At 44.1% G+C, this 27386-nt stretch overlaps 1 protein-coding gene across 1 annotated transcript; it reads left to right on the top strand.

Annotated features, from left to right (window-relative positions):
• Positions 1–27309, top strand: LOC120929405 (methyltransferase-like protein 7A). Its single transcript, XM_040340813.1, has 2 exons — positions 1–631; positions 27048–27309. The coding sequence occupies exons 1-2, from the start codon at positions 134–136 to the stop codon at positions 27282–27284; spliced, it is 735 nt and encodes a 244-aa protein (XP_040196747.1). The 5' UTR covers positions 1–133; the 3' UTR covers positions 27285–27309.
• Positions 27310–27386: the final 77 nt, after the last annotated feature.

Here is a 27386-nt window from a genome sequence, read left to right as displayed (position 1 = left end):
GCAGCCTCCTATTCAGTTCATGTTCCCGCCCTCTATTTCCTGCTTCCTGGTCACATGTTTCCTGTGACATCACTAGGTGAATGTGGAGGATGGGAACTCAGTTCAGCTCACACACAGGCTGCACTGTCTGACAATGGCCGTGCACATTGTATTCTTCCAGATATGTGTAGCTCTCATAGCACTGCCTATACACATCCTTGCTTTCCTGGGCCTGTGGGATCCCATATTCAAGAAATTATTTCCTTATCGCATGGAAACATTTACCAAGAACTTCAACAAATACATGGCAGAGCACAAGAAGGAGCTCTTCAGGAACTTGAATGACTTCAGAAGCCCTTCTGGGGAGCTCAGAGTCCTGGAGCTGGGCTGTGGCACCGGAGCAAACTTTCAATTCTATCCTGAGGGATGTAAAGTCACCTGTGTAGATCCTAACCCTAACTTCAAGAAGTTTCTAAGCAACAGTCTGGCGGAGAATCAACATATCCAATTCCAGGCCTTTGTGGTGGCTCCCGGGGAGAACATGGCCCAGATACCGAGTGGATCCATAGACGTTGTGGTCTGCACACTGGTGCTGTGCTCTGTAGACAATATTGAAGGGATTTTGGCGGAAGTTCATCGTGTGCTGAGACCTGTAAGTGTATATCTGGTGTCTCACATGTATGTTACATGTTAATGAATGATTGTAGGGTATTAAAGCAGATCACCTGCGCCCACCCACCCCTTTTTTTTTTTTTGGCATTATATTTTTGAAAGCATATCAAATGAGTTACTCACTTCTCTGCCGTTTCTAATCATCCGCACAGCAATTTCGTCTGGAATCATAACTTTTATTTTGTCAGGAAAGCCGTTTCCATTTTGCTTGTGGGCATGAGAAGCCCACAAGCACTTACTTCCTTGTTTTGGTGAATGCTGAGCTCCCAGCATTCACCGACTCTCGTTCCTACACATGCTCAGTTCCGTGGCCGCCATCTTGCTACACCCCATACTCCTGCACAGTAATGATAGCGTGAGAAGGGGGCAAGCGGACATATTGTTACACCCAGACTTCAGTTATTTTAAACACAAAACAGATACTGTATTTAAAGCGGGGGTTCACCCTAAAAACTATTTTCTAACATTACATTGACATGACCCTCGACAATGACAGTATGCCGTTTTTTTTTTTGCTGTACATACCTTTGTACAGCTATTTTCTTCCCTGGCTTCCGGGTAGGGCCTCCCGCGGGAGTGGGCGTTCCTACCCAGCAGGTGATTGACGTGATGACAAAAACTACCTCCCCCCGTCGCATAAGGAGCGTCACGAGTTGCTGAAAGAAGCCGAACGGGTAGCCGAGTATGCTATTTGATTAAACAAATGTTTAAAAATAGGGTGGAGCTCCGCTTTAAACAGTGGTGGCCCATCCATTAGGGGTACCTGGGCACTGCCCGCTCTCTCCACACCACCCCCGTATGCATAATGGATAGATTAATGCATGAATTTATCCATGGCCGCTGCAGCCACCCCCATTCATGCATTCATCCCCTTTCAGGGCATCAGGTGTGCATGGATTACAGTGGTTGGGGATTTTTTTAATTTTTTTTGAAGAACCTGATAAGAGCCAGAGGCTCTTATAGGCTTCAAAATAGGTTGGGCTCGGGTCGCAGAGCATGCCCAGGTGTGTTACAACAGCGAATGAATATTCGTTGCTGAAACACTGATCCTCAATGCGGCCAATCAGAAGCAGATGTGAGACCCATTTTCCAATTGGCCAAAAAGAGAACTCCCGGTTGGCCACTGAGGAGGAGGAGGGAGGAAACGGAAGCTACTGCCTTGGTGAGGCGAATGGTATGCACAAGGGGCAGACCAGAAATGTTTCCACAAAAAAAGTACATAAAAAAGAAAAAATACCTATTTCATCAGCATTGGGAAGGGGGGGGGGTGCAGAGGAGGAAAGATGAGAAAAAGGGTGAAGATCCGCTTTAACATTAAAAAAATACAAAACATATAAAAGTATAAAGTCGATGTGATGATCCCATTCTTCATTGAAAAAATCGAATGACTTGCATCCTCCACTTGTGTAATGAATCTTTGCCAAAATGTAATCTGTAAAGACTTACCAGAGTTCCATGACCTCCTAAGGCCCCTTTCACATTGAGGAGTTTTTCAGGCGGTACAGCGCTAAAAATAGCGCTGCTATCGCGCCTGAAAAACTCCTTCACTGCAGACTCAATGTGAAAGCCCGAGGGCTTTCACACTGAGGCGATGCGCTGGCGGGAGACAAAAAAATCTCCTGTCAGCAGCATCTTTGGAGCGGTGAGAGGAGCGGCATGTATACCGCTCCTTTCCATTGAAAACAATGGGAAACCGCGGCAATACCGCCCGCAATGCGCATTGCGGGCGGTATTAACACTTTATCGGCCGCTAGCGGGGGTTAATACCGCACCGCTAGCGGCTGATACCCGCGGCAATTCCGGTGGTATAGCGCCGCTATTTTTAGAGGCGTTATACCGCCACCGCAGCTCCCGCCCCAGTCTGAAAGGGGCCTTAATTAATAGGTCATAACTTAGATAAATAGAAGATCCCTGGTGCAGTTTAGGACACACAACTTGATAGTAGATCAGATGCAAAACTGCCCAAAGTAGTTAGATTGTTTTCACATTAAGGGTAAAGAGGACCCCCAAGGCTGATTGACAGGACTTTCTCTGGTACCAAACTATCTTGCACTTGCTACTCACAAAAACATTCTCAAAGGACTGGAGCCGACCCGCAGAGTAGAACAGCAGCCATCTTCGATCTATAAGAAGCCTCAGTTTGGTTATGGTGGCCATTTTTTTACCCAAAACAAGGCTTGGCCCTTTCCCCATGGATGGTAAATATTTGCCTTCCCCAAACCCTCCAAGAATTCCCCTACCTTCCCTGTACCCTCTGCCCCCACTACTTCTTGACCTACCTTCCCTAGGCCCCTAAGCCCTTTATACCCAATCACTCTTGCTCTTATTATCTTCCTTATTTTCTATACCCTCTACTCTCTGTGAACCTTACATGGTCATATTGAGTCCAACCAGGATCCTCCCTGATCATTTACAAGACTATGCCTATCTGCTAGACAACACCCTGGCATAGAAATTATACCAAGCTATCTCTCACCGGGGTTCAATCAGAACATGGAAATGTGAGGCCTACAGACAAATACTAAATTGAATTCATGACCCCAATCTTATGCCTAAAACCTCTAGGTTCCATCCATCTCCACACATTTCTCCCCCATTCTCTTGTTTATGCACACCTATATTGTAACACATCTGTGCTCTCTGTTTGTGGTGATTTTCAATATTTTCATCCTACTTCTGCAGATTGTACTTATGTTTGAATTATTGGATATACTTAGAAAAGCAGTTCATAAAATGTAATAATAAAAACGCAGCAAAAAAGTAGTTTATCATGTAGCACTACCCCCGAAGGAGCTGCTGGTTTGTTTTGGGCAGCATGTTACCTCTATTTCCTCGCCGTTTAGGGTATCAGATGAGAGTTGAGAAAAGTTCAATGTCCACACTTTAGACTTCTTTTTCTTTGATTTATTTGCTGAGCTTGGTAAAAGAATAAAAAGCAACACAGCTTTATCCAGCAACACCGCTTTCGTCACTACTCCAGCCAGAGTGGGTATTGGCCTCTCTCACTAGCCTAGCAGCCGGTATGGCGCATGGAAAATGGTAAAGTCTCTGCTACAGACCTTCCCACAGATGGAGATATGTTTGGTCCAAAATCCTCTCAACACAGGATTCAGCACCCGGATCTCTCCCGATTAACTTCTTGCAAACTTAGAACTGACAGGCGACCATCATTCAGCCTCTTAGTAAGGTGCATCCTTCGATGAAGTTCTAGGCCTCTCCTGAGATACCAGCCTCATGCTCGGTGCTCTCCAAGATAGGTTCTTCATCGAGTGGCTTCCTCCCTCCAGGACGGACAGCACAGGACCACTTTGCAAGCCTAGACCCTGTCTGACTACCGGGCCTTCTTAATAGATCAAAACCCCGGATCAACATGGTCCCGGAGCCAGGAACACATGGACACGCACACCCGGCCAGGAGGGCCACACACGGGGGGGTGTTGGGACGACAGACCAGCGATCGGCGACCCTGGTCCAATGGCGTCTGTCCCTTAAGTTAAGGGTTTGACAAATTTGCTTGGAATTTAGGAGCCAGCTAAAAAAGTTAGGAGCCAGAAATGCACCCCGTCCCGACTAGCTTGCGCGCAGAAGCAAACACATACGTGAGCAGCGCCCGCATATGTAAACGGTGTTCAAACCACACATGTGAGGTATCGCTGCGATTGGTAGAGCGAGAGCAATAATTCTAGCCCTAGACCTCCTCTGTAACTCAAAACATGCAACCTGTAGATTTTTTTTAAACGTCGCCTATGAAGATTTTAAAGGGTAAAAGTTTGTCGGCATTCCACGAGCGGACGCAATTTTGAAGCGTGACATGTTGGGTATGAATTTACTCGGCCTAACATTATCTTTCATAATATTTAAAAAAATGGGGATCATTTTACTGTTGTCCTATTTTTTAATTAAAAAAAAGTGTAATTTTTTTTCCCCAAAAAAGTGCGCTTGTAAGACCGCTGCGCAAATACGGCGTGACAGAAAGTATTGCAACGATCGCCATTTTATTCTCTAGGGTGTTAGGATAAAAAATAATATATAATGTTTGGGGGTTCTAATTAGAGGGAAGAAGATGGCAGTGAAAAATGACATTAGAATTGCTGTTTAACTTGTAATGCTTAACTTGTAATACCAACGGCCACCACCAGATGGCGCCAGCTCACACAAGGAAGAGCTGGGGACTTCACACCTTCCAAGCCAAGTCGCCAGGAGGCTATTTATAGTCGCCATGGTGACCGGGATTTGTCGAACCCTGCCTTATTCCTCCCCAGGATGCACAGTGGGACGACCAACCCCCACTGATTGGCTGCCAAAGGGGGACACCCAAATTACCTTGACCTGACTGCTGCCACACTTGGCCTGGGGTGGCAACGGCACCCCAGACAACAATAGTGGCCACTCACAGCACAGCCATGGCTGGAACAGAGGCCCCAAGTTTGGAAAAATCATACAGTTTGAGTCCACTAACTCTCAGACTACCCTCTAAATTTAAAGCAGCGCCGGCTAAAAAGTAGCAGGGTGCTACAATAGCATTACCATTATTAATCAACTTAAAAATTTAATTAGTAAGTCTGATGGTAGAGTAAAATGACAAAGAAAGAAGGTTGGTCCTAGAATGTTTTTTACCGCTTATAGTATGTAATTTTATAGAATTAGAAATAAAGTTATGAAACATTTACCAGTGTTATATCATGGGGATCCAGAGTATGTTAATGTGATTTGAAATGGTGTCAAAAAGGATGCAAGGAAAGCCAATACGCTCTGCAACTAACTGAGGTTCCTGTAGTACACATATGATTAAGACATAAGGGCACATTCAACTGCAGTAAAAAAATATTTTAGTGCGATTCCAATGTTAAAGTGGAGCTCCACCCATTTAAAAGTCGGCGGCTACAAAAAGTGTAGCTGCTGACTTTTAATTATCAGACACTCACCTGGCCCACGGTCCAGAGGTGCAGGAAGCCTCGCTCCTCTCCCCCTCCTCTGTGCGTCGCCGGCATTCTAACTGCGGGCACCCGGTTGTGGCTTCACAGCCGGACATGCACTATGCATGCATGAGCCGTGCTGCGCGCTGTGATTGGCCGGGCAATCTTCTGGGACCTGTGACGTATCCCAGAAGATTGCAGGGAGGGAGAGGGGAGAGGTGAACTTTCTTTGGCACCGTGGAGCTAGGGGAGGAAGTAAGAGCTGGGTGCCTGTAAATGCAGGGTACCCACTGACATGACATGCCAAATGTGGCATGTCAGGGGATCACCTGCACTTAAAGCGGAAGTTACATTTTTGGGTCACTGAATGCATCAGTTCTACTTTTTTTTCAGGGTGAAAATTGGCAACACATATATTACTTCGTAGTGTTTGGATTTTTTTATGTTGGTAGAACGTCTAGAAGGCTCAAAGATAGGACAGGGGACCATTTAGGAGATAAAAAGTCAAATGAACCCACTAATTTAGCAAACGCCCATTCACACCTGAGACCTTGTAACACTGAGTCACATGATACCGGGGAGGGAAAATGGCTAATTGTGCCCAATTTGGACATTTTCACTTAGGGGTGTACTCACTTTTGTTGCTAGCGGTTTAGACATTAACCACTTAAGGACCACCTCCTGCACATATACGTCGGCAGAATGGCACGGCTGGGCACATGCACGTACAGGTACGTGCTGTGCTATTGTCCAGTCGCGGGCGTGCGGCACGGTCCGAAGCTCCGGGACCCGATCGCCGCTGGAGTCCCGCGATCGGTCCCCGGAGCTGAAGAACGGGGACAGCTGTGTGTAAACACAGCTTCCCCATTCTTCACTGTGGCTTCGTCATCGATCATGTGTTCCCTTTTATAGGGGGACACAATCGATGACATCACACCTACAGCCACACCCCCTACAGTTGTAAACACACTTCAGGTCACGCATAACCCCTACAGCGCCCCCTGTGGTAAACTGCAATTGTCATTTTCACAATAAACAATGCATTTTAAATGCATTTTTTTCTGTGAAAATGACAATGGTCCCATAAATGTGTCAAAATTGTCCGAAGTGTCCGCCTTAATGTCGCAGTCACGAAAAAAATCGTTGATCCCCGCCATTAGTAGTAAAAATTTTTTTTATAAAAATGTAATAAAACTATCCCCTATTTTGTAAGCGCTATAAATTTTGCGCAAACCAACCGATAAACGCTTATTGTTTTTTTTACCAAAAAATGTTTTATATATATTTTTGGGGGATATTTATTATAGCAAAAAGTAAAAAATAATGAATTTTTTTCAAAATTGTCGCTTTATTTTTGTTTATAGGGCAAAAAATAAAAACCGCAGAGGTGATCAAATACCACCAAAAGAAAGCTCTATTTGTGGGAAAAAAAGGACGCAAATTTTGTTTGGGAGCCACGTCGCACGACCGCGCAATTGTCAGTTAAAGCGACTCAGTGCCGAATCGCAAAAAGGGGCAAGGTCCTTTAGCTGCATTTTGGTCCGGGTCTTAAGTGGTTAATGGCTGTGTGTTGAGATATCTTGAAGGGACAGCAAATATACACTGTTATACAGGCTGTACACTCACTCATTTACATTGTAGCAACGTGTCATTTCTTCAGTGTTGTCACATGAAAAGATATAATAAAATATATATTATTATTATTAATTAATATATATTTAGGGAACATTCTTATGGTATCTGATTGATCTGTGGTTGTATTCTATGTGACCCATTGTGGTACCAAAAGGGTAAAAATTTTGCGCCTTACATGCAATTGTGGAATGTGGTCACTAGGGGTCCCCATAAGGCCTCTGATATCATGTTATTTAAACAGGACAAAAGATGCAAACATTATATAAAGCATTTCTAAGAATTTGCTTTGATAAGTATTATATTATTTTGTTTAAGGTGCATACATTTGGATAGGGTTAAAATATGCTGATATTAATTGATGTTTTACCTCTTGTATATGTGCAGTGGCAAGCTAGAAAATTTCTTAGAAACCCCAAAAATGGCGTATATATTTTTTAAGGAGAGGCTCTAGAGCAGGGATCAGCAACTCGTCAATCACCATCTACCTGTCGACTGAGGGCAGGTCCCTGCTTTGCCAACCCCTGCTTGCGTGCTGCTGCTTCCCCCCTGCCTCTGTCACTCTCATCCTCTTGGCAGAGCGGAGGGCGGAAGGCAGCACATCGCAGAACGGCGGGTTGTAGCTGGTCAGGTAAATTTTTCAACTTTACCGGCAGGTGATTGGTTGCTTGGATACAGGGCGGTCCTAGCAACACATCAAAAGCTTGTTATTAGGGGGGGGCCCAAAATAATATTGTAAAAAAAATAAACTACTAACACCGTCCACTGACCCGCTGCTGACACTTTCCACTGCCCTCCTGCCACTTTCCACTGCCCTCCTGCCACTTTCCACTGCCCTCCTGCCACTTTCCACTGCCCTCCTGACACTGTCCACTGCCCTCCTGACACTTTCCACTGTCCACTGCCCTCCTGACACTTTTCACTGTCCACTGCCCTCCTGACACTTTTCACTGTCCACTGCCCTCCTGACACTTTTCACTGTCCACTGCCCTCCTGACACTTTGCACTGTCCACTGCCCTCCTGACACTTTGCACTGCCCTACTGACACTTTGCACTGTCCACTGCCCTACTGACACTGTGCACTGCCCTCCTGCCACTTTTCACTGTCCACTGCCCTCCTGCCACTTTTCACTGTCCACTGCCCTCCTGCCACTTTTCACTGTCCACTGCCCTCCAGCCACTTTTCACTGTCCACTGCCCTCCTGCCACTTTTCACTGTCCACTGCCACTTTTCACTGTCCACTGCCCTACTGACACTGTCCACTGCCCTACTGACTGACACAGTCCACTTTTAAGATAGGCTAATGGTATATATTTACAGTGACATTTGTTTTATTATATTTTTCTACGTTTTCCTCACTATTTAGTAGGGATGCATCAAAATTTTTTCCGCCGAAACATTTTGGCTGAAAATGGCCTTTTCGGCAATTTGCCGTAAGTAAATTCACGGCGATAATGGTGCAGAAAATGGGGCGGGGCCCAGTCCCTGGTACCGCTCATCATGGGGGTGTCATTCTGGACTCTGGAGCGCCCATCCTTACTCTCGCCTCCTCCCCGCCCATGCTGCAAGCGGCCTGTGGGGTCTCCATATGGAACCGGCTGTGCAGGAGCTCGGTCACGCTGTGTTTTCTTTTCTTTGAAAGTGAAAGCAAGGAGAGGTGTCTAGCAGTGTGTGCTGTGCTCTCTGCCTCCCCCTACAGTGCATTACCCGGCATGGACAGTGAAGGTACAGTGTGCAGCTGCCGATCTTTAAAAAGGCTGTCTATATATGTTTGTATGCATGTGTTTGTGTCTGTGTGTGTTTTTATATGTGTGTATGTTTATATGTGTGTGCATTTGTGTGTGTGTTTGATATGTGTATGTTTATATGCACTGGTGAGGCACAGGCAGGCTGCATGACGGGCACTGGTAGGCTGCTGGGCACTGGCAGGCTACATATGATGGGCACTGGTGAGTAGGGTGACCACGTGTCCCGTTCATTTTGCAGGTCTGTCCCGGGCACGTTCATTCCAGGACAATGCAGTGTCCCGGAATGAAACTGACACCGCCCCCCCCCCCCCCCCCCGGGCCAATCTGATGCCCCCAAAAAAGGCCGCCACATCACCGCTTTATTCACTGACAGTCCTTGTCCTGGCCGGGAATTCCTGGAGGAGCACTATCCCACCCTTTGCATGTGATTGGAGAAATTATAAATCCCGCCTCTTGTGTCCAATCACTGTGCTGTGATTCGTTACAGCACAAGCTGATTTTTGGGAAGGGAGGGTGTCCCTGAATGGTATTGGAAATGTGGTTACCCTACTAGTGAGGCTGCATTGATCTCCTGTACCCTGTCCCCAGTATCTGACCATCTCCTGTATCACGTTCCCGGTCTCTGACCATCTCCCGCATAAAAATATTTTATATAAATAGTCACATTCGGTATCGGTTTTCGGCCTAGTGTATTTTTAATTTTCAGTTTCGGTTTCAGCACCAAAAAAAACATTCGGTGCATTCCTACTATTTAGTTAGGCCTTGCTAGTTAACTTCTTAAAAAAATGAAAAGGGGTGCCAAACCCCGGTGATTTTTTGATCTCTTTCATGTTGTTTAGGTAGACCTCCGCTTCTCAAAGGCTGCCTGCCCCTGTCCTAGAGAGTAAAATGGTCGGTGTTGCAATCCTTTATAAAAAAAAAACACTTTAATGAATTTCAATGCACAAAAACACACTATAATACCTAATTGCTTGGTAAAATATAAAAGATGATGTTACACAGAGTAAACAGACATTATAGACCAATGGACATCAACCCTGTCCTGCAGGGCCCACTAACAGGCCAGGTTTTATGTATTACCTTGGGGAGATGCACTCTAGAATACTGCAATCACTGAGGAGCAAATGATATCAGCTGTGATGTATTTCAGTTATCTTGCAAACCTGGCCTGTTAGTGGGCCCTGCAGGACAGGGTTGATGACCACTGTACTACCATGCCACACTTTAAAATTGCATACACCCATGGAATTTGGACAAACTCCCAAAGTGTGGTGCGAACACCATATACATATGCGTGCGTGACCGATGTATGCATTCACCTTTGCATGCCAGCATGGGGACAGAGGCACTTAAAAAAAAAATGTATTACTTACTTTTTTTTTTTCTTTTTATCTGTCTTTTAAAAAAAAAAAAAAAAAAAGTTGCTCAGTTTTATTTCTATCTATCTATCTATCTTATGATAGCATGGACAGTGACAAATTCTCTTTACTGAGACAATTGGGGTCTATTAGACTCCAGATCTCTCCCCTGCTCCTAAAAGCATCTGATCAAATCAATATCGGTTTGCTCAGATGCTTTCACAAGCCAGTAGCGGATTTTTTTTACATCTAAGCAAAAGCGGAGGTGACAATCCTTGTTGCTTCCAGTTTCTTGGACCATAGAGATGATCTGGGATGTTTCGGCTCTCGGTCATTACTATGGTAAGCTTGCGGAATTGGGTCTCGAACAAGGGACAGTCCCTGTAATTGTGGAACAGTTGGGAGCTATGGGTCATGTGATCAGGAAGTCCACCTTTTTCTCCCCTCCTTCCTATCATCCTAAAACCAGGTTAAAGAGCAGCAGCAGGAAGGAAAGGGTTGAAGTAATTTACTATTTGGTTTGTATGTTTGTATTTGATCACTTGATACTTTAAATTTTTTTTCTTAAGTATCAGCTGCAGCTTGATTAAAAGGAAGATGGAGATGGAGATTTACTCACCTTTTGTTTACTGCTGGACTATTTAAGTGTACTGTTTGTCAATACCCTCCAAAGGATTTAATTGTAAGGACACAGACTGGCACAGGGAGAAAATACGCCGATTTCTCCTATCACCTTCCAGGACGGCACACCTGAGAGATGAGGGCTCCTCCCTGCAGGAAACACAATCAATTGACAGCTTGTTATAAAGCCCCACCCTTCCCCTTGCTCCCCAGTATTGATTGTGTTTCTCCCGAACACAGCGACATGTTTGTTTTGTTTTAAACCTAGAGACCAGGGAGGGTCAAAAGGTACCCCTGTTGAGACAGGTTTTAGGGAGGCCGGGGAGGGCTGAACTAACCTGTAGGCTTGGTCCACTCACAGGTCGCCCTAGGCGTGCACCAGCGCTCTGAGCTGCGGGGAGGCGAGCCATCGCTGTGGTGCAGAAAGAAAACACCGCCATTTAAATCGCTCTCTCTTCCCGGGGATCGCTTCCTACTTGGAACACTGCGCTCCAAGCCTCTCTCTGAGAAAGACGGGAACCGCGTCACAGGAAGTGGGCGGTTCCCCGCGGCGCAACCCGGAAGTGCCTGTACGGCAGCGTGGAAAGAATCGTTGGCGGTGGAAGTGGTCGGCTTGCGGATAGCCCGTTCAGAGATACCAACAGCCAGGACCCAGTCAACCTCCTCATGGAAGAGGATGGGAAGACGAATGCGACTGCAGGCAGATCCAGGTTGGGGGTCGGTGAGTACAAAACCCCCTTGGAAAGGGAGGAAAAAGGCAGCGAGAGTTCCTGACTTTCAGGGAACGGCCAGAGCAGGATCTGGATTCCATCTCGCTTGCACCTTTTATCCTCCCCAGTACAAACCAGCAGTCTCAGGGGAGGACGGAGTAATATTATGTATATCTCATGTCTTACAGAATCCCCCAGCGGAACCCAGGAGGTCTCAGTTCAGTCTCCTGCCACAACAGGGCATAGTTCCTCTAAGAGATGTGGGAATTGTACGGATAAGCTCCCTAAGTCCCACTCAAAACCCTTTGGCTATAAATGCATAAATAATTTAGCAGGGAAAGAGGCTGCTGCAATGATGAAGAGTTTTCTTGCATCCATGCAGACGGAAATGCTAGCAACAGTTAAAGCTTTTCGTGAGGCAGCTGGGCAGTCAGTACAGACTGACACAGAGGAACTCGCCCCTAGGGAAGGCAAGAAAGTCTATTTTTTTGAGGGGACTCAGTACCTTTTTTCCACCTACACAAGTACCCCCTCTGGGTCAGGCAGAGGAAGAGGAAAGTGATGTAGTAAGCCAGGTCAGATCTAGACACAGCTCAGAGGGAGAGGCAGATGGAGACTTCATTAGTCAGTCCCAGGAGGACATGCGACTAAGGAGACACCTCTTCGCTGTAGAAGATCTTGATAGTCTCCTCCAGGCAATTTACGCCACAGAGGAGATCCCATAAACCCCTAAACCAACCTTGGAACAGGATAAAGTTTATAGGGGGCTGAGTAACACCCAATCCAGGGTATTCCCTCTCCACCAATCCCTTAAGGAGCTGGTCCTACAGGAATGGAGAGAACCTGAAAGGAGAATTATCAAACAAAAAACCTGGAAAAGAAGGTCTCCTTTTTCCCAGGAGGATGAGGAGATCTTTTTTAAGCTCCCTAGACTTGATGCGGCTTTGTCGCAAGTTGTCTGATCTCTCCTTTGAGGACGCAGGTAATATCAAAGACTTGATGGACCGCAGGGTAGAATCCCTCCTTAGAAAGGCTTGGGAAGCTAATACAGCAGCCATGAGTCCAGCCTTGGCAGCAGCCTGTGTAGCCAGGAACACTGATATCTGGGTGGAGACGCTCACCGGCACATGTCTCAGAACTCTGATTCAGAGGAGGTGATAGAGTCCCTAACAGTAATAGGGAAGGCGATTGCCTACTTGGCAGATGCAGCAATTGAATCCGCAAGGGCTTCAGCTAAAACAGCAGCCTTAATCAATTCAGCAAGAAGGGCTGTTTAGATTAAGGCCTGGGAGGGAGATGCGACATCTAAAGGTAAACTCTGTGGCATCCCCGTTCAGGGTTCTCTATTGTTTGGCAAGGGCCTGGATGATGTCCTATCTAGGTCATCAGAGAAGGGCAAAAAATTTCCAGTTAAACCAAAAAAAGAGGGTTTCAGGAAAACTTTTCGAGGCCCCCAGGGGCAAGCTAAGCAGAGAACCAAAAAATAACCCAACAGACGTTGGAGCTTTGGTAAAGGGAATAAGAAGAACAACTTACTTTTCCCCTCTCCCAAAACCGGCGACAAACAATCTAAGTGACGCCAAGATCAGAGTGGGGGGCCGGCTGTCCCAATTTTTACCTCAATGGGAAAAGATTTCGAACAGCCCCTACATTTGCCAAATTATATGAGAAGGCTATCGTCTAGAATTCTTGGCAACACCCTCCTCTACGATCACCCTTACACATCCTCCCAGGGATGCCCTGAAAAGGTCTGCCCTCCTGGAGGGTATCCAGGAATTGGCCGAACAACTAGTAGTAGTACCAGTACCGAAAGCTCAACAGTACCATGGATTCTATTCCCATGTATTTGTAGTCCGCAAGCCATCGGGAAAATACTGTCTAATAGTAAATCTAAGAAACCTGAACAAGTTTCTGGAATACAAAAGATTTACTATGGAAAGTATCTACTCGGTAAGAAAGAACCTCATGAAGGAAGTCTTCATGGTGACTCTAGACCTCAAAGATGCCTACCCACCTGTGCCAATTTACGTGAATCACCAGGCATACCTGAGGTTTGCAGTTGTGGTGGGAGGAGAAGTCCTCCACTGGCAGTTCAGAGCACTACCATTTGGTCTAACTTCCAGCCCAAGGATCTTCACAAGATCCTAGCGGAAGCAGTGGCCTTTCTGCACCTTCAGGGTATATGCCTCATACCTTACCTGGATGATCTACTGATCTCAGGACAGTCAGCCTCCCAGGTCATGTTGGATTCCAACAAAGCAGTGTCAGTCCTAGAAAGTCTGGGGTGGATAATCAATACAGAGAAATCCTCCCTCAAGCCAGAGCAGGTCAAGACCTTTCTGGGTTACATAGTGGACACCAGGCAGCAGAGGCTCTTCTTGCCAGAAGACAAGGTGGCAAAACTAGCCTCAGCGGCAGGGGATCTGATAAAAACTCCCAGGCTCTCCAGAAGAAATATTCTGAGAGCCCTAGGCCTTATGTCAGCAAGTATACCAGCAGTAGTCTGGGCTAAATTTCATTCCAGGACACTTCATTTCTTCTTCCTGTCCTCTTGGGACAAAAAGAAAGAGTCCCTGGATCAGGAGATACTGCTCACCCCTCGGGTCCTGTCATCCCTGGAGTGGTGGACAATTCACCAAAACCTAAAGGAGGGGCGACCATGGGCTCAGTGGAACCCGTTAAAGGTTACCACGGATGCCAGCTCTTGGGGGTGGGGTGCCCACCTAGAAAAGAAAAAAGCCCAAGGGCAATGGAACAGCTCACTAGCTCGCAGGTCATCCAATTACAGGGAGCTCAGAGCAGTGGGAGAAGCCCTAAAAGCCTTCCAGGAAGACATCAAGGGCAAAGAAGTCCAAGTAAGCTCCGACAATGCCACAGTTGTAGCCTACTTGGGTCACCAGGGAGGGACCAGGTCCAGTCCCCTACTAGAATTATCCAAGGAAATCCTGGAATGGGCAGAAGGAAAAGTTCTCCATTTCTGCCATACATATAAAGGGGACAAGCAATACAGAAGCAGACTTCCTCAGCCGTCAGCGGATAAGAGAGGAGGAATGGGAACTGAACCCAGAGGTATTTCAAACCCTGGTACATCACTTCGGAAATCCGGAAATAGACCTGTTTGCCAACCGGCAAAACAGGAAAGTAAAAAGGTATTTCTCGATTTCCCAAGAACTACAGTCAGAAGGTCTGGATGCACTAACCCAGACATGGTATTACAGGCTAGCATACGCCTTCCCGCCCTTAGCCCTGATTCCGCGGGTCCTTCAGAAACTCAGCCGGTCTCCCGGCCAGATCCTTCTGATAGCACCGTGGTGGCCAAGGAGAGCTTGGTTTGCAAGCCTAAGGTCCATGGCAGTAGCGGAACCACTAAAACTTCCGAACAGGGCAGATCTCCTCAGGCAGGGGCCAGTACTTCACCCAAAGCCGGAATTCTTTCAGCTGGCGGCCTGGTTAGTGAGCGCCAGATCTTGAAACGTAAAGGCTGCTCAGAGAAGGTCATAAGTACCCTTCTCTTGAGCAGAAAACCAGTGACTAGGAAGATTTATTCAAAAATTTGAAAGACTTTCTGTTCCTGGGGTAAAGAAAGACAGGTGACTTCAACTTCTATCCCGGTTATCCTGGACTTCCTCCAGGACGGAGTAGACTTGGGGTTAAAAGTCAGTACCCTTCGGGTCCAGATAGCGGCCCTCTCAGTCTATCTCGATCGAAGATTGGCAAAAGAGGACCTTATTAAACGTTTTTTTTGTTAGCAAGAGAAAGAGTTTCTCCAGTCTTAAAAAATAGTTGTCCGCCTTGGGACTTAACTAGGGTGTTGGAGGCGTTATCTATACACCCATTCAAACCCATTGAAGGGGTTTCCCTTAAATTTCTAACTTTAAAGTTAGCATTTTTGTTAGCCATTACTTCAGCCAGGAGGGTAGGGGATTTGCAGGCGCTATCCATGAAAGAACCCTTCCTGAGGGTACAGACAGATAGGATCACTCTTAGAGCAGACCCTCTGTACCTACCAAAAGTGGCATCCTTATTTCATAGAACACAAGACATAATATTGCCGTCCTTTTGTTCTGAACCAAAGAGCGAAAAAGAAAAGAAATGTCATTGTCTAGACGTAAGAAGGTGTCTTCTCACTTATCTGGAGAGAACAAAGAGTTTTAGGAGATCCAATCACCTACTAGTTCTATATGCTGGGCCCAGGAAGGGACTGCAGGCATCAAAAACCTCAGTCTCCAGATGGATAAGAGAAGCTATCTCCGGAGCTTATGTGTGCACCGGGGTCTCGGCTCCAACCAATATCGAGGCTCATTCTACTAGATCCTTAGCAACTTCCTGGGCTGAGAAAGCAGGGGCCTCCTGGGAACAAATCCGCAGCGCGGCTACCTGGTCCAGTCATCGTACATTCCTGAAGCACTATCGTGTGGAAATGTTGTCACAGCAAGACTTGGCCTTTGGTCGAAAGGTCCTACAAGCTGTGGTCCCACCCTGAAGGTAGGCCTGTGGTTACTTGATTATCCTCTCAGGTGTGCCGTCCTGGAAGGTGATAGGAGAAAACCTACGTTTAGACTTACCGGTAACGGTATTTCTACGAACCTTCCAGGACGGCAGGCCTACTTCCCGCCCTATGTGGAGGGAAAAGGTTAGCTAAACGCTAGGTGGTAAGTACCTATATGGAACAATGTCCCTTGTGAACCAGTTCAGGATTACTTTAATACATACTGGGGAGCAAGGGGAAGGGTGGGGTTTTATAACAAGCTGTCAATTGATTGTGTTTCCTGCAGGGAGGAGCCCTCATCTCTCAGGTGTGACGTCCTGGAAGGTTCGTAGAAATACCGTTACCGGTAAGTCTAACGTAGGTTTTCTATATGCACACTTATTAAGAGTATTGCACAACAATATGTTAATTTGTTGCATGACAGTAGTGTCCATTCATACACACCCACCTCTCCTCTCCCTCCTGCAATGCTGCTCCTTACTGTCCCCACCTCTCACTACAGTATATACGCCACTTTGATAATGGTGTACATTTTGGTATAATTATTATCTTAGAACGTTGGCACGGGTGCTTGATTGTTTTGGCACACGCTATAATGGCATGCACATAAAAGTTGTCTAATGGTACTACTGATTTAGCAAATTCGAATTTGGTTTTCACCCCTCTGTGCAAATCACGTCAAGGTTTCTTCTTTGCTGTCTATCTGTGCATTCTTGTACCTCTTTTCAATAACTCTTATGGTCAAGCAAGATAAACGGGAGCATAAATTTCCCTAATTTTACAGAAATGTTAAAAATGTCAAGACCATTTCCCTGTGAAGAGCTGTGAACCTAAAAGTGTGGGGTATGCAAAGTCAGCTTCCTTGCAACAACAGACTACTACTTACTACAATATCTGCTGTCCATCCCTGCTTCTTTATATGTGCTCTACTCAGCAATGTCATGTACCTGTGTCTACTGCCTGTGAAAACTCATCATAATTATGTAGCCTTCATTGCTATAGTGTCATTATCCCCTCTCACATTTGAAGTCAGATGGTAATGCCTGCAAACAAGTCCCTGTTAACTGCTTTAGTTGTGTTAGTCTTATTGTCTTGGCTGTCTGGGTAGACTTAAGCCCTGTACACACGATCGGTTTGTCTGATGAAAACAAACCGATGGACTGTTTTTATCGTACAAACCGATCGTGTGTGGGCCCCATCAGTTTGTTTTCCATCGGTGAAAAAAAATAGAACATGTTTTAAATTTTTCCTATGGATAAAAAAACGATAGAAAAAAACGATCGTCTGTGTGGAAGTCCATCGGTCAAAAATCCATGCATGCTCAGAATCAAGTCGACGCATGCTCAGAAGCATTGAACTTCATTTTTCTCAGCACGTTGTAGTGTTTTATGTCACAACGTTTTGGCACGGTCGGATTATTGACTGATGGTGTGTAGGCAAGACTGATGAAAATCAGCTTCAGCGGATATCCGACGAAAAAATCCATGGGATTAGATTCCATCAGATATCTGATTGTGTGTACAAGGCTTTAGGCCCCAAATGAGGGGTATGATGAGGTTGGCCTATCAATTTTTAGACAATTCTGATCAGAAGCTCCTTTAAAGCGGAGTTCCACCCAAAAATTGAACTTCCGCTTTTTGGAATCCCCCCCCCCCTCCGGTGTCACATTTGGCACCTTTCAGGGGGGTGAAGGGAGCAGATACCTGTGTAATACAGGTATTTGCTACCACTTCTGGGCATAGATCATCGCAGTGACCTACACCACGTCCGGCGCCTACTTCTCCCCCTCCCACTGTCTTCTGGGAGACACACGGGTCCCAGAAGACAGCAGAGATCAGTGGAATCGCACAGCGCGACTCGCAAATGCGCAGTAGGGAAAATGCGTAGTAATTCCCTTACCGACATTCTCGTCCGAGGCGAGAGGGAGGAGTCTGTAGATGGCGCGGTCAGAATGGAGGAGTAGCTAGACACGGACGCCCGCACCTCAGCCCTGCTCTGAGTACACGCTAGGACTGGAGATGTTCGTGAGCCGGATCCCCCGCACCCTCCACTAGGGCATCCTCCGTCCCCCCCCTTCCTCCGTCCACCCTCCCGGATTGAAGCCCGTGCCAGTAGCGTGTCTCTCAGAGAGGTCACGCGCAGCTTCCTCGGCTCCTGGCCGGATACACTGCGTGGTGTGCGGTGTGTGATGTGTGGCCGTGATAGGACAGCGCATTGGAACGGCGTGCCGAGCAGGGAGCTGCAGAGGGGAGTGAGGACCGGAGCCCCTCCCGGCGGCATCAGCTGTGCGGTGGTTTCTTTCCCCCCTGGAGCGTGCGGGCTGCTGAGTTGTGGAGGTGTGTCGCTCCGCTCCGTGAGAGGGGGCTGAGGGGAGACACAACGCCAGCCCTGCAGCCCAGGAGAAAAATCATGGGCTGTCATGAATAGCCTGCCCAGAAACAAGGTGAAACAAAGTGAAACCCATTGCAGCAGTTATTTTTCCTTACTTTGTTAGAAAGCTGCTAGACCGGTCGGTGAGTATATTTGTCAGCTTATTGCTTACTGCACACACCAGAATGGTGAGTACAAATGTCCATCTTAAGAATTAAAGACTAAAAAACGAAAATATATATCAATGGGGCAATGTTTCTGAGAAGAATGGCTACTGGAAGTAACTGACACAACATAAAGGGATATAAGCTCATTGAATTGTATGTGTTTGTAAAGAAGCTGGCATTTTTTTTTTTTTTTTTTTGTGTTTGGTGGCATCCCCTGGACATTTTTCCTCCTCCCTATTCGGGACCAAGTAAAATACAGGGAGAGTTTTTTCTCAATAGAATATATGCAATATATATTGAACTCTGTTTAAAAAAGATAATTTAGAATCTATAATATACAATATACAGATGCGTCGGCAGAGAACATGACTTAATATTGGTGGATACAATGGTAAAAGTATAGCATATAGTGTAATTAATCAGCCCTATTGAGCCCTGAAACCGGTATAAGGAGGACCTTAAGACTGACGGGCACTGGAGACTGACAGAAGGAGGGGGTCAGAGCACGTGTTAGGCGCATTGAATATCCTCAATCTACAGCTAAAGACAAAGAGTAGAAATACTATAGTAACAATAAACTCTGATATAAGAAACTGCAAAAGGTTCTGTCTCATGTAGTATACACTCCCCATAAACGGACTTCTTATAAAATACCGGCAAAGTGTGCAGTTATAACTCAGGCGCTGCAAGAAGCACGGGTAGACATCCAGGGCTATTGTAGGACCGACAGGGGTGAAGGATGACCACAAGGGGAAAAGGAGTGAGAGGTGGGGCAATCCCAAAGGTCCCCCGCTTAAGTCAAAGCCCAGGCCCGATGTGCAAATTTGTGACCCATGGGACAAATGGAGATAACCAGCATATAGAAAAACCAACAACTGCCAGAGGAGCGCAAGTAGAGAAGGAAAGAAAAAAAGATAAAAAAAAAGGGGTCACTAATACTTTGGCGGACTCAGACACACTCTCAGAGTCACTCTTAGAGATTAGATTAGATCAAGATAGAGAAACAGACAAAGATAAAGAAATAGACCTCGAACAAAGAAATAAGGATGAAACGCAGGACATGACACTGTTGCCAACAAAAAGGGAAATGGAAGGAATGTTCGCGGCCTTAGAAAGATCACTCAAATCGCAAATGGAAAAAATGGAGAGAAACATGGGGCATATACTGGAAAGAGTGGAAGAAGTGGAGAAAAAAGTCGATTATAATGTAACCTCAGTTAAAAAATTAGAGGACGAAATAAAAGCATTAAAAATAAACCAACGAGAACAGGCGTATAAACTAGAAGATCAAGAAAACAGGGATAGAATGAAGAACATAAGAATACGCGGAATCCCAGAAACGACACAAGCTGAGGATCTCTCAGAAATAATAAGAAAAATTTGTAATCCAATATTAGAGAGAGAAACAGCTTCCCCACTAAAAATAGAACGTGCACACAGGATAAGATGTTCTAGAGAGAGAGTACAGGATTACCCAAGAGATATTATTGTGCGATTTGAAAGCTGGGAAGAGAAAAACCAACTATGGAGAAAACTGAGAGGGAAGTCGCCATTAGAATACGACCAACATAATATTCAAATATACCAAGACCTGTCACAAGAGACGTTAAAAAGAAGAAGAAGCTTAAAACCCCTGTTAGGAATCTTGCAGGAACATGGTATACAATACAATTGGGGATTCCCAGCCTGCCTAATAGGCAGGAAAAACGGTATCTCTGCAAGATTGAGGTTCTTAGAGGAAGTTCCAGAATTTTGTCAGCGATTAGATATCCCAATACCACCAAAAAAAGATTAATAATGTTGAAACGACGGCGGAGGGGGGGAGGGGGTGGGGGGAAGGGGGGACAGGGAGGTTCAAATATAGTAAACAACGGGAGCAGGGTGGGGGAGAGGGGGGACCTGGAGAGTACTCCTTCCCCAGTTTCCCATTATTGGGGGACAGGAGACCGGGCTAAAATAGAATTCCACCTTAGCCAGAGGAGCAAAAGAGCGCCTGGAGCGCCAAACAGGAAAAGCTCCAAATGACCAAAGGGTCAAGGATCGACCAGAAGGAAGGGGGGGGAGGGAGGGGATGAGAAAGCCCCATACGAAGATCATAGGGGCAAGGCATGAGTGGTGGGTGGGTGGAGAAGGGGGGAGGGGAGGGAGGGGAGGGAGAGGGGGAGAGGGTGGGGGAGGGGAGGGGAAGATTAGGAAAAGGGACTTAGATCTGTGTGTCATGCAACAGGAAAAAACAAATGTACTTGAGAAAGATAGAAGGAAAAAAAAAAAAAAAAGAAAGATACGACAAATATAAATTTCTTAACATATAATGTAAGAGGTCTCAATTGCCCGGAAAAAAGGCATATGGTATTAAGAGAGGTTGAAAGGTACTCAGCTGAAATAATTTTTCTGCAAGAGACTCACATAACATTGGATTCTAATGTTAGATTGTATTCTCGGGCAGTTCCCACCTGGTACTATGGGGACTCTCCAAAGAAGAGAGCCAAGGGGGTCGCCATAGGAATAGGGAAGAACATCTCTTTCACAGTAGAAGATAGGAAGGTGGACCCGGAAGGCCGCTATTTGTTTTTAAAAGGAATACTCCAAGGAAAAAAATACACGCTAGCAAACATATATTGCCCAAATAACCAACCACATAAATACCTGAGGGGGATCTTGAATGCTTTAATGGATTTTAAATTTGGACATGTAATACTCGCAGGAGACCTCAACCTTTCAATGGACTATCAACTTGATAGTACGTCCGGGGCACAGAAGCGAAATATTAAACAGCTAAGAATATTAGGAAAAAAAATGCACAGTTACTGTTTAATAGATCCTTGGAGGATTACATATCCAAATAAAAGGGACTACACCTATTACTCTTCTGTGCATGGAACATACTCAAGACTGGACTATATAATGGTAGACCACGAGTTACTGGAAGAGGTAGTTAAAACCTCAATAGGGGTAACTACAATCTCAGACCACGCTCCGGTAATAGTGAAAATTAGATTCAAAGAGATAGAGCAAAGAAAAGGAACATGGAATTTAAATGAAGAACTTATAGAGGACAGCGAGGTAAATAACATAGTGAGAACTGACTTGGATCAATATTTCACTCTTAATAATACACCTGAAGTAAGGGTAGCTACTGTATGGGAGGCCCACAAGGCATACATTAGAGGGAAACTAATTTCGATAGGAGCAGGGAAAAAAAAAGATAAGAAAATTAAACATGAAAAAATTAACAACTGAACTATTTGAATTGGAGCAAACGCATAAAGAGCGAGGAGAAAGTAAAATATATCAAGAAATTGTTGTAAAGAGGGCCCAGCTCAGAGACTTGATGAAGATTGAAACAAGGGACATATTCAAAAACGTTAGAAAAGAGAGGTATAAATGGGGGAATAAACCAGGGAAATATTTAGCGAGAATATCCAGGGAAAAAAAAAAAAAAAAACTACATAGAAAAAATAAAAAATCAAGATGGCCTTATGAAACATAAGACGTCTGAAATTGCGGAATCTTTTCGGACTTTTTACAGCTCATTATACTCAATAAGAATCAATGAAACTCAAGAGCAGGAAAATATTAGAAAAAAGAAAATTAGGGAATACTTAAAAGAAGTGAAACTACCTAAAATCTCTCAAAACGACATTGAATTCTTAGAGGCTCCAATAACTCAAGATGAGATATACAGAGCTGTCCAGGAAACACCTTGCGGTAAGAGCCCAGGCCCTGATGGCTTGCCGATTATATATTACAAAAAATTTAAAGAACTCCTGGTCCCAGAAATGTGTAATTATTTTAATAAAATAGGAGAGGAAGAGGAAATAAGAAAAGAATCCCTATTGGCAAATATTTCTATTATCCCTAAAACAGGAAAAGATGGAACCCTGTGCTCCAACTATCGACCAATCGCACTGCTAAATGCAGACCTGAAGGTATATGCGAAAATATTGGCAACTAGGATAAAAAGTTTAATGCCGCAATTAATAAACACAGATCAGGCAGGCTTTGTAACGGGCAGAGAAGGGAGAGATAATAGCATAAGGACCCTGTTGTTGTTACAACATGATCCAAAAAAGAAACCCCCAGTCGTACTCATGTCTTTAGATGCCGAAAAAGCATTCGATAGAGTCGACTGGGGGTTTATGATGGAAACCCTACAAAATATAGGCCTGGGACCAAAGTTCATGAAATGGGTAAAGAATTTATATAGCCACCCGACGGCAAGGGTGAAGGTCAACGGGAGTATGTCGTCTGTGTTCGAAATGAAAAATGGAACCAGACAGGGGTGCCCGCTCTCACCCCTCCTATATGTAATAGCTCTGGAACCGTTGTTAGCAAAAATCCGGGAAAACCCGGATATAGGGGGGGTGAGAGTGGGAGACGAAGAACACAAGGTGGCGGCGTACGCAGACGACATACTCCTATATTTGACCAAACCTAGGGTCTCCCTCCCTAATGGGAAAAGAAAATATGAATCTGCGCCACAGAATATTTAAAAATAGTCTGGAGCCCTCAGATAGACTCTCAGGTGATTAAAAATATATATAATAGGTGTGAGAGGCTGCCCCTGCAAAAAAATCCCCACAAAATGGAGAAGGGTATGAAATAATATGAAAAGCAGGTGGTGGCGCCACCCTAAAGTGTAGAGTGTAAACTGGTGTCAATAGTAATTAATGATAGTGTGTGGGTGGTACAATATAAAAACAGAACAAAACAAAAGCGAAAAAATGCTTAGTGATAATCCAAATAACAAACAAAAAATTCAAATGTGTTCCAGTGCTAAAACAAAATCCTCATTCCATTTCTGTTTCATGCACAAATTGAGTGAATCAAAAAATATATGAATATATATATGGTGCTGTGTGCTTTCAACAGACAGTACTCATACTGTAAGTAAAAAGTCTTTATGCAAAAGTTCCATGCAATAAATAAAAATAAAATAAATAAAGTGCTGTGTGCTTCTTCCACGTGAATCAACGTTGATCTAAATCTTCTGTGCAAAAACCGTGCTCACTCCCTGTGGTCCCGCACTCACCAGATACTTGAACCCCTACAGGGGTAACGGGCGTTCACAGTATAATATACTGACAAAATCCCTGGATCTTCCCAGAATCTAAAAATCTTGACCGCTCAGAAGAGGAGACAAATAGATTGCCCAATAGCGTGATACCGTTTTTGAAGTGATAAACAACTTTTATTCACATATAACAGGGTACTCACATTTAGTAGAAAGGTTAACAAACATTAACATAAAACGTGCTGTGGCTTAGAATAGCGTCTGCTCTACCGGTTTCGTCGATCTGACGTCATCTGGGGCGCTCCAGATGACGTCAGATCGACGAAACCGGTAGAGCAGACGCTATTCTAAGCCACAGCACGTTTTATGTTAATGTTTGTTAACCTTTCTACTAAATGTGAGTACCCTGTTATATGTGAATAAAAGTTGTTTATCACTTCAAAAACGGTATCACGCTATTGGGCAATCTATTTGTCTCCTCTTCTGAGCGGTCAAGATTTTTAGATTCTGGGAAGATCCAGGGATTTTGTCAGTATATTATACTGTGAACGCCCGTTACCCCTGTAGGGGTTCAAGTATCTGGTGAGTGCGGGACCACAGGGAGTGAGCACGGTTTTTGCACAGAAGATTTAGATCAACGTTGATTCACGTGGAAGAAGCACACAGCACTTTATTTATTTTATTTTTATTTATTGCATGGAACTTTTGCATAAAGACTTTTTACTTACAGTATGAGTACTGTCTGTTGAAAGCACACAGCACCATATATATATTCATATATTTTTTGATTCACTCAATTTGTGCATGAAACAGAAATGGAATGAGGATTTTGTTTTAGCACTGGAACACATTTGAATTTTTTGTTTGTTATTTGGATTATCACTAAGCATTTTTTCGCTTTTGTTTTGTTCTGTTTTTATATTGTACCACCCACACACTATCATTAATTACTATTGACACCAGTTTACACTCTACACTTTAGGGTGGCGCCACCACCTGCTTTTCATATTATTTCTCCCTCCCTAATATCATAAAGGAAATAAAAAGATACGGTGAACTCTCAAATTTTAAAATAAACCCGATAAAAACAGTTATTTTGAATTTGGGGATAGATAAAAAAGAAGCAGAAGAACTACAGAAAGAGTTCCCATTTACATGGGAAAAAGAAGCTATAACGTATTTAGGAATAAAAATTACATCAACATTTGAAAAACTTTACTCAGTTAATTTTGTCCCCTTAATTAACGACATTAATCAAGACCTGAAAAATCTTGCAAAAAAACACATTTCTTGGATAGGCAAGATCAATGCGTTTAAAATGATGATATTACCGAAGATTACATACAAACTTCAAATGCTCCCAATAAAAATACCGCAAAGTTTTTTTAAAGTAATCAAAACAGTAATTTTGAAATATATATGGGCAGGTAAAAAGGCTAGACTAAGCTATTCATTGTTGAGCATGAAAAAAAAAGGAGGGGGGTTGGGGCTTCCTGATATAAAAAGATATTACTTTGCTGTTAATCTAGCTAGGCTGGTAGAATGGTCAAATACACACACAAAAAAAAAAATGGGTACGAATGGAAGAAATATTAAGTAGCACACAATTAAATAGAAATGTATGGATACCACCAAAAATGAGGGAATTGGGCACAAATACACATAGTATAACAAGGAACGTATTTAGAATATGGGACACAATATTTAGACGGGAAAAATGGGAGTATAACTCTCCATTAATCCCATTAGTAGGCACAAATTTTTTTCCACCAGGTAATGGAACACGTTTTGGAAAGCTACTGGGGGAGAAAAAATTAAAAGATATTGTCACACGGGGAAAAATTAAATTAAGACAAGATATAAAGATAGGAGAAGGGGAACAAAGGATGAGTGAATGGGAGTATTTGCAGTTAAAACACTTTGTGAGCACACTACCACAACCGATTAGGGAAGACAAGACACTACACCCAATAGAAAAAATATGCAATACGGACAAGCCCCTGATACATGGTATATCAAAGGCATACGGGATATTAACGGAGCTCGAGACCCTGGAAACTCTCCCCTTTTTAGAAAAGTGGGAAAACGATTTGGGTAAAAGGATTGATAAATCACAAATGATAGGTGCAGTATACAATCATGCTTCGGACAATACCACCATTGAAGCAAACTACAAATGTATGGTCCGATGGCACTTTACCCCATCGAGAATGAGTAAGATCCACCCAAATAACTCAGAGCTATGTTGGAGAAACTGTAAGCAAAAAGGAACAACTCTGCACATATGGTGGGACTGCCCGAGAATACAGGAATACTGGAAAGAAATCTTGGAATATATTGTAGAAATAACAGGGGAGAGGATTCTCTGCAGCCCTCTGCCCTGTTTGTTTCACGGAACTGAAAAAACAAAAAAACAATATGGAACAACGCTGGTCCCAGTGCTGCTAAACGCAGCAAAGGCTCTGATCCCAAAAAACTGGCTTCATCCAAATAGGCCATCAATTAAAGAGTGGATAGAAAGGGTGGATCATATAGAAGAGATGGAGTATCTTGCCTGTGGAGAGACAGGCGGAGAGGACAAATACAGGGTGGTCTGGGAAAAATGGAAAGTGTTTAAATCTACAGAAAAGTTTGTCCAGGGAATGACAGAAGCAGATAGGTGAGAAACCAAAGAGAAGACTGCATGGCACACAGATCTAGGGAGGGAGGGGAAGGGGGGGAGGATAAAGGGGGAAAAAAAAAAAAAAAGGGGCTAGTTATGTTATAATGTAAGTAATGCAGCTAGACTTGTTAATCGGTAAAAGAATAATTAATGGTTTAAAAATGTCAAATTTGTAATTGTACTAAAGAAAAGGAACCCAAAACATATAAAAGAAAAAGGGAAAAAAAAAAAAAAAAAAAAAAAAAACAGAGAAAAAAGAAAAAAAAAAGAAAAAAAGAAAAAGAAAAATACCACGAATGATGCGAAGCCACAAGAGAGACGTTATGGGCGGTCGAACCGTGAGCTAGCCTCGCTGCTAAATGTGAGCAAAGTCTGACGTGAATAAAAAAAAAAAAAAAAAAAAAAAATTCCCTTACCGACGATGGAGGCGGTGACGGCACCCGAGAGCTAAGGGAGAGAATGGCTTCGGGTGCCGACATCGCAGCCGCCCAGGACAGGTAAGTATCCATATATTAAAATTCAGCAGCTGCAGTATTTGTAGCTGCTTACTTTTAATATTGTTTTTTTTTTCGCGGGAACTCCGCTTTAAAGTCTGTGGGCTGCTGGACTTGCATTCATTTACATCCAATTATGTCCAAGTTTTTATACTTAAAGCATTATGACTTAATGTTGCTCTTGTGTTCTGATTATTTGTCTGTTCTGTTGCAGGGAGGAGCATACTACTTCATTGAACACGTTAAGGCAGACCCTTCCTCTTGGATCTATTTTTTTCAGGAAATTTTGAATCCAACTTGGAAATACATAGCGGATGGATGCCGGCTAACAAAGGAAACATGGAAATATCTGGAAAAAGCCAAATTTTTGGATATCAAATATAGACATATTATTGCTCCATTTAAATACAGCCCTGTCAAGTACCAAATCATTGGATATGCTCTGAAATAAAACGTTTTTTTATTTTCTTTTTTAAGATATGTTTATTGGTTTTGCAACTAAAGACAATACAGAGAAAAGGGAATAAACATGTCTCATGTCTCGTCATTACAA

The sequence above is a fragment of the Rana temporaria genome, chromosome 2, assembly GCF_905171775.1.
Source record: "Rana temporaria chromosome 2, aRanTem1.1, whole genome shotgun sequence".
Classification (NCBI taxonomy): Eukaryota; Metazoa; Chordata; class Amphibia; order Anura; family Ranidae; genus Rana; species Rana temporaria.
This window is presented reverse-complemented; position numbering and strand designations above follow the sequence as displayed.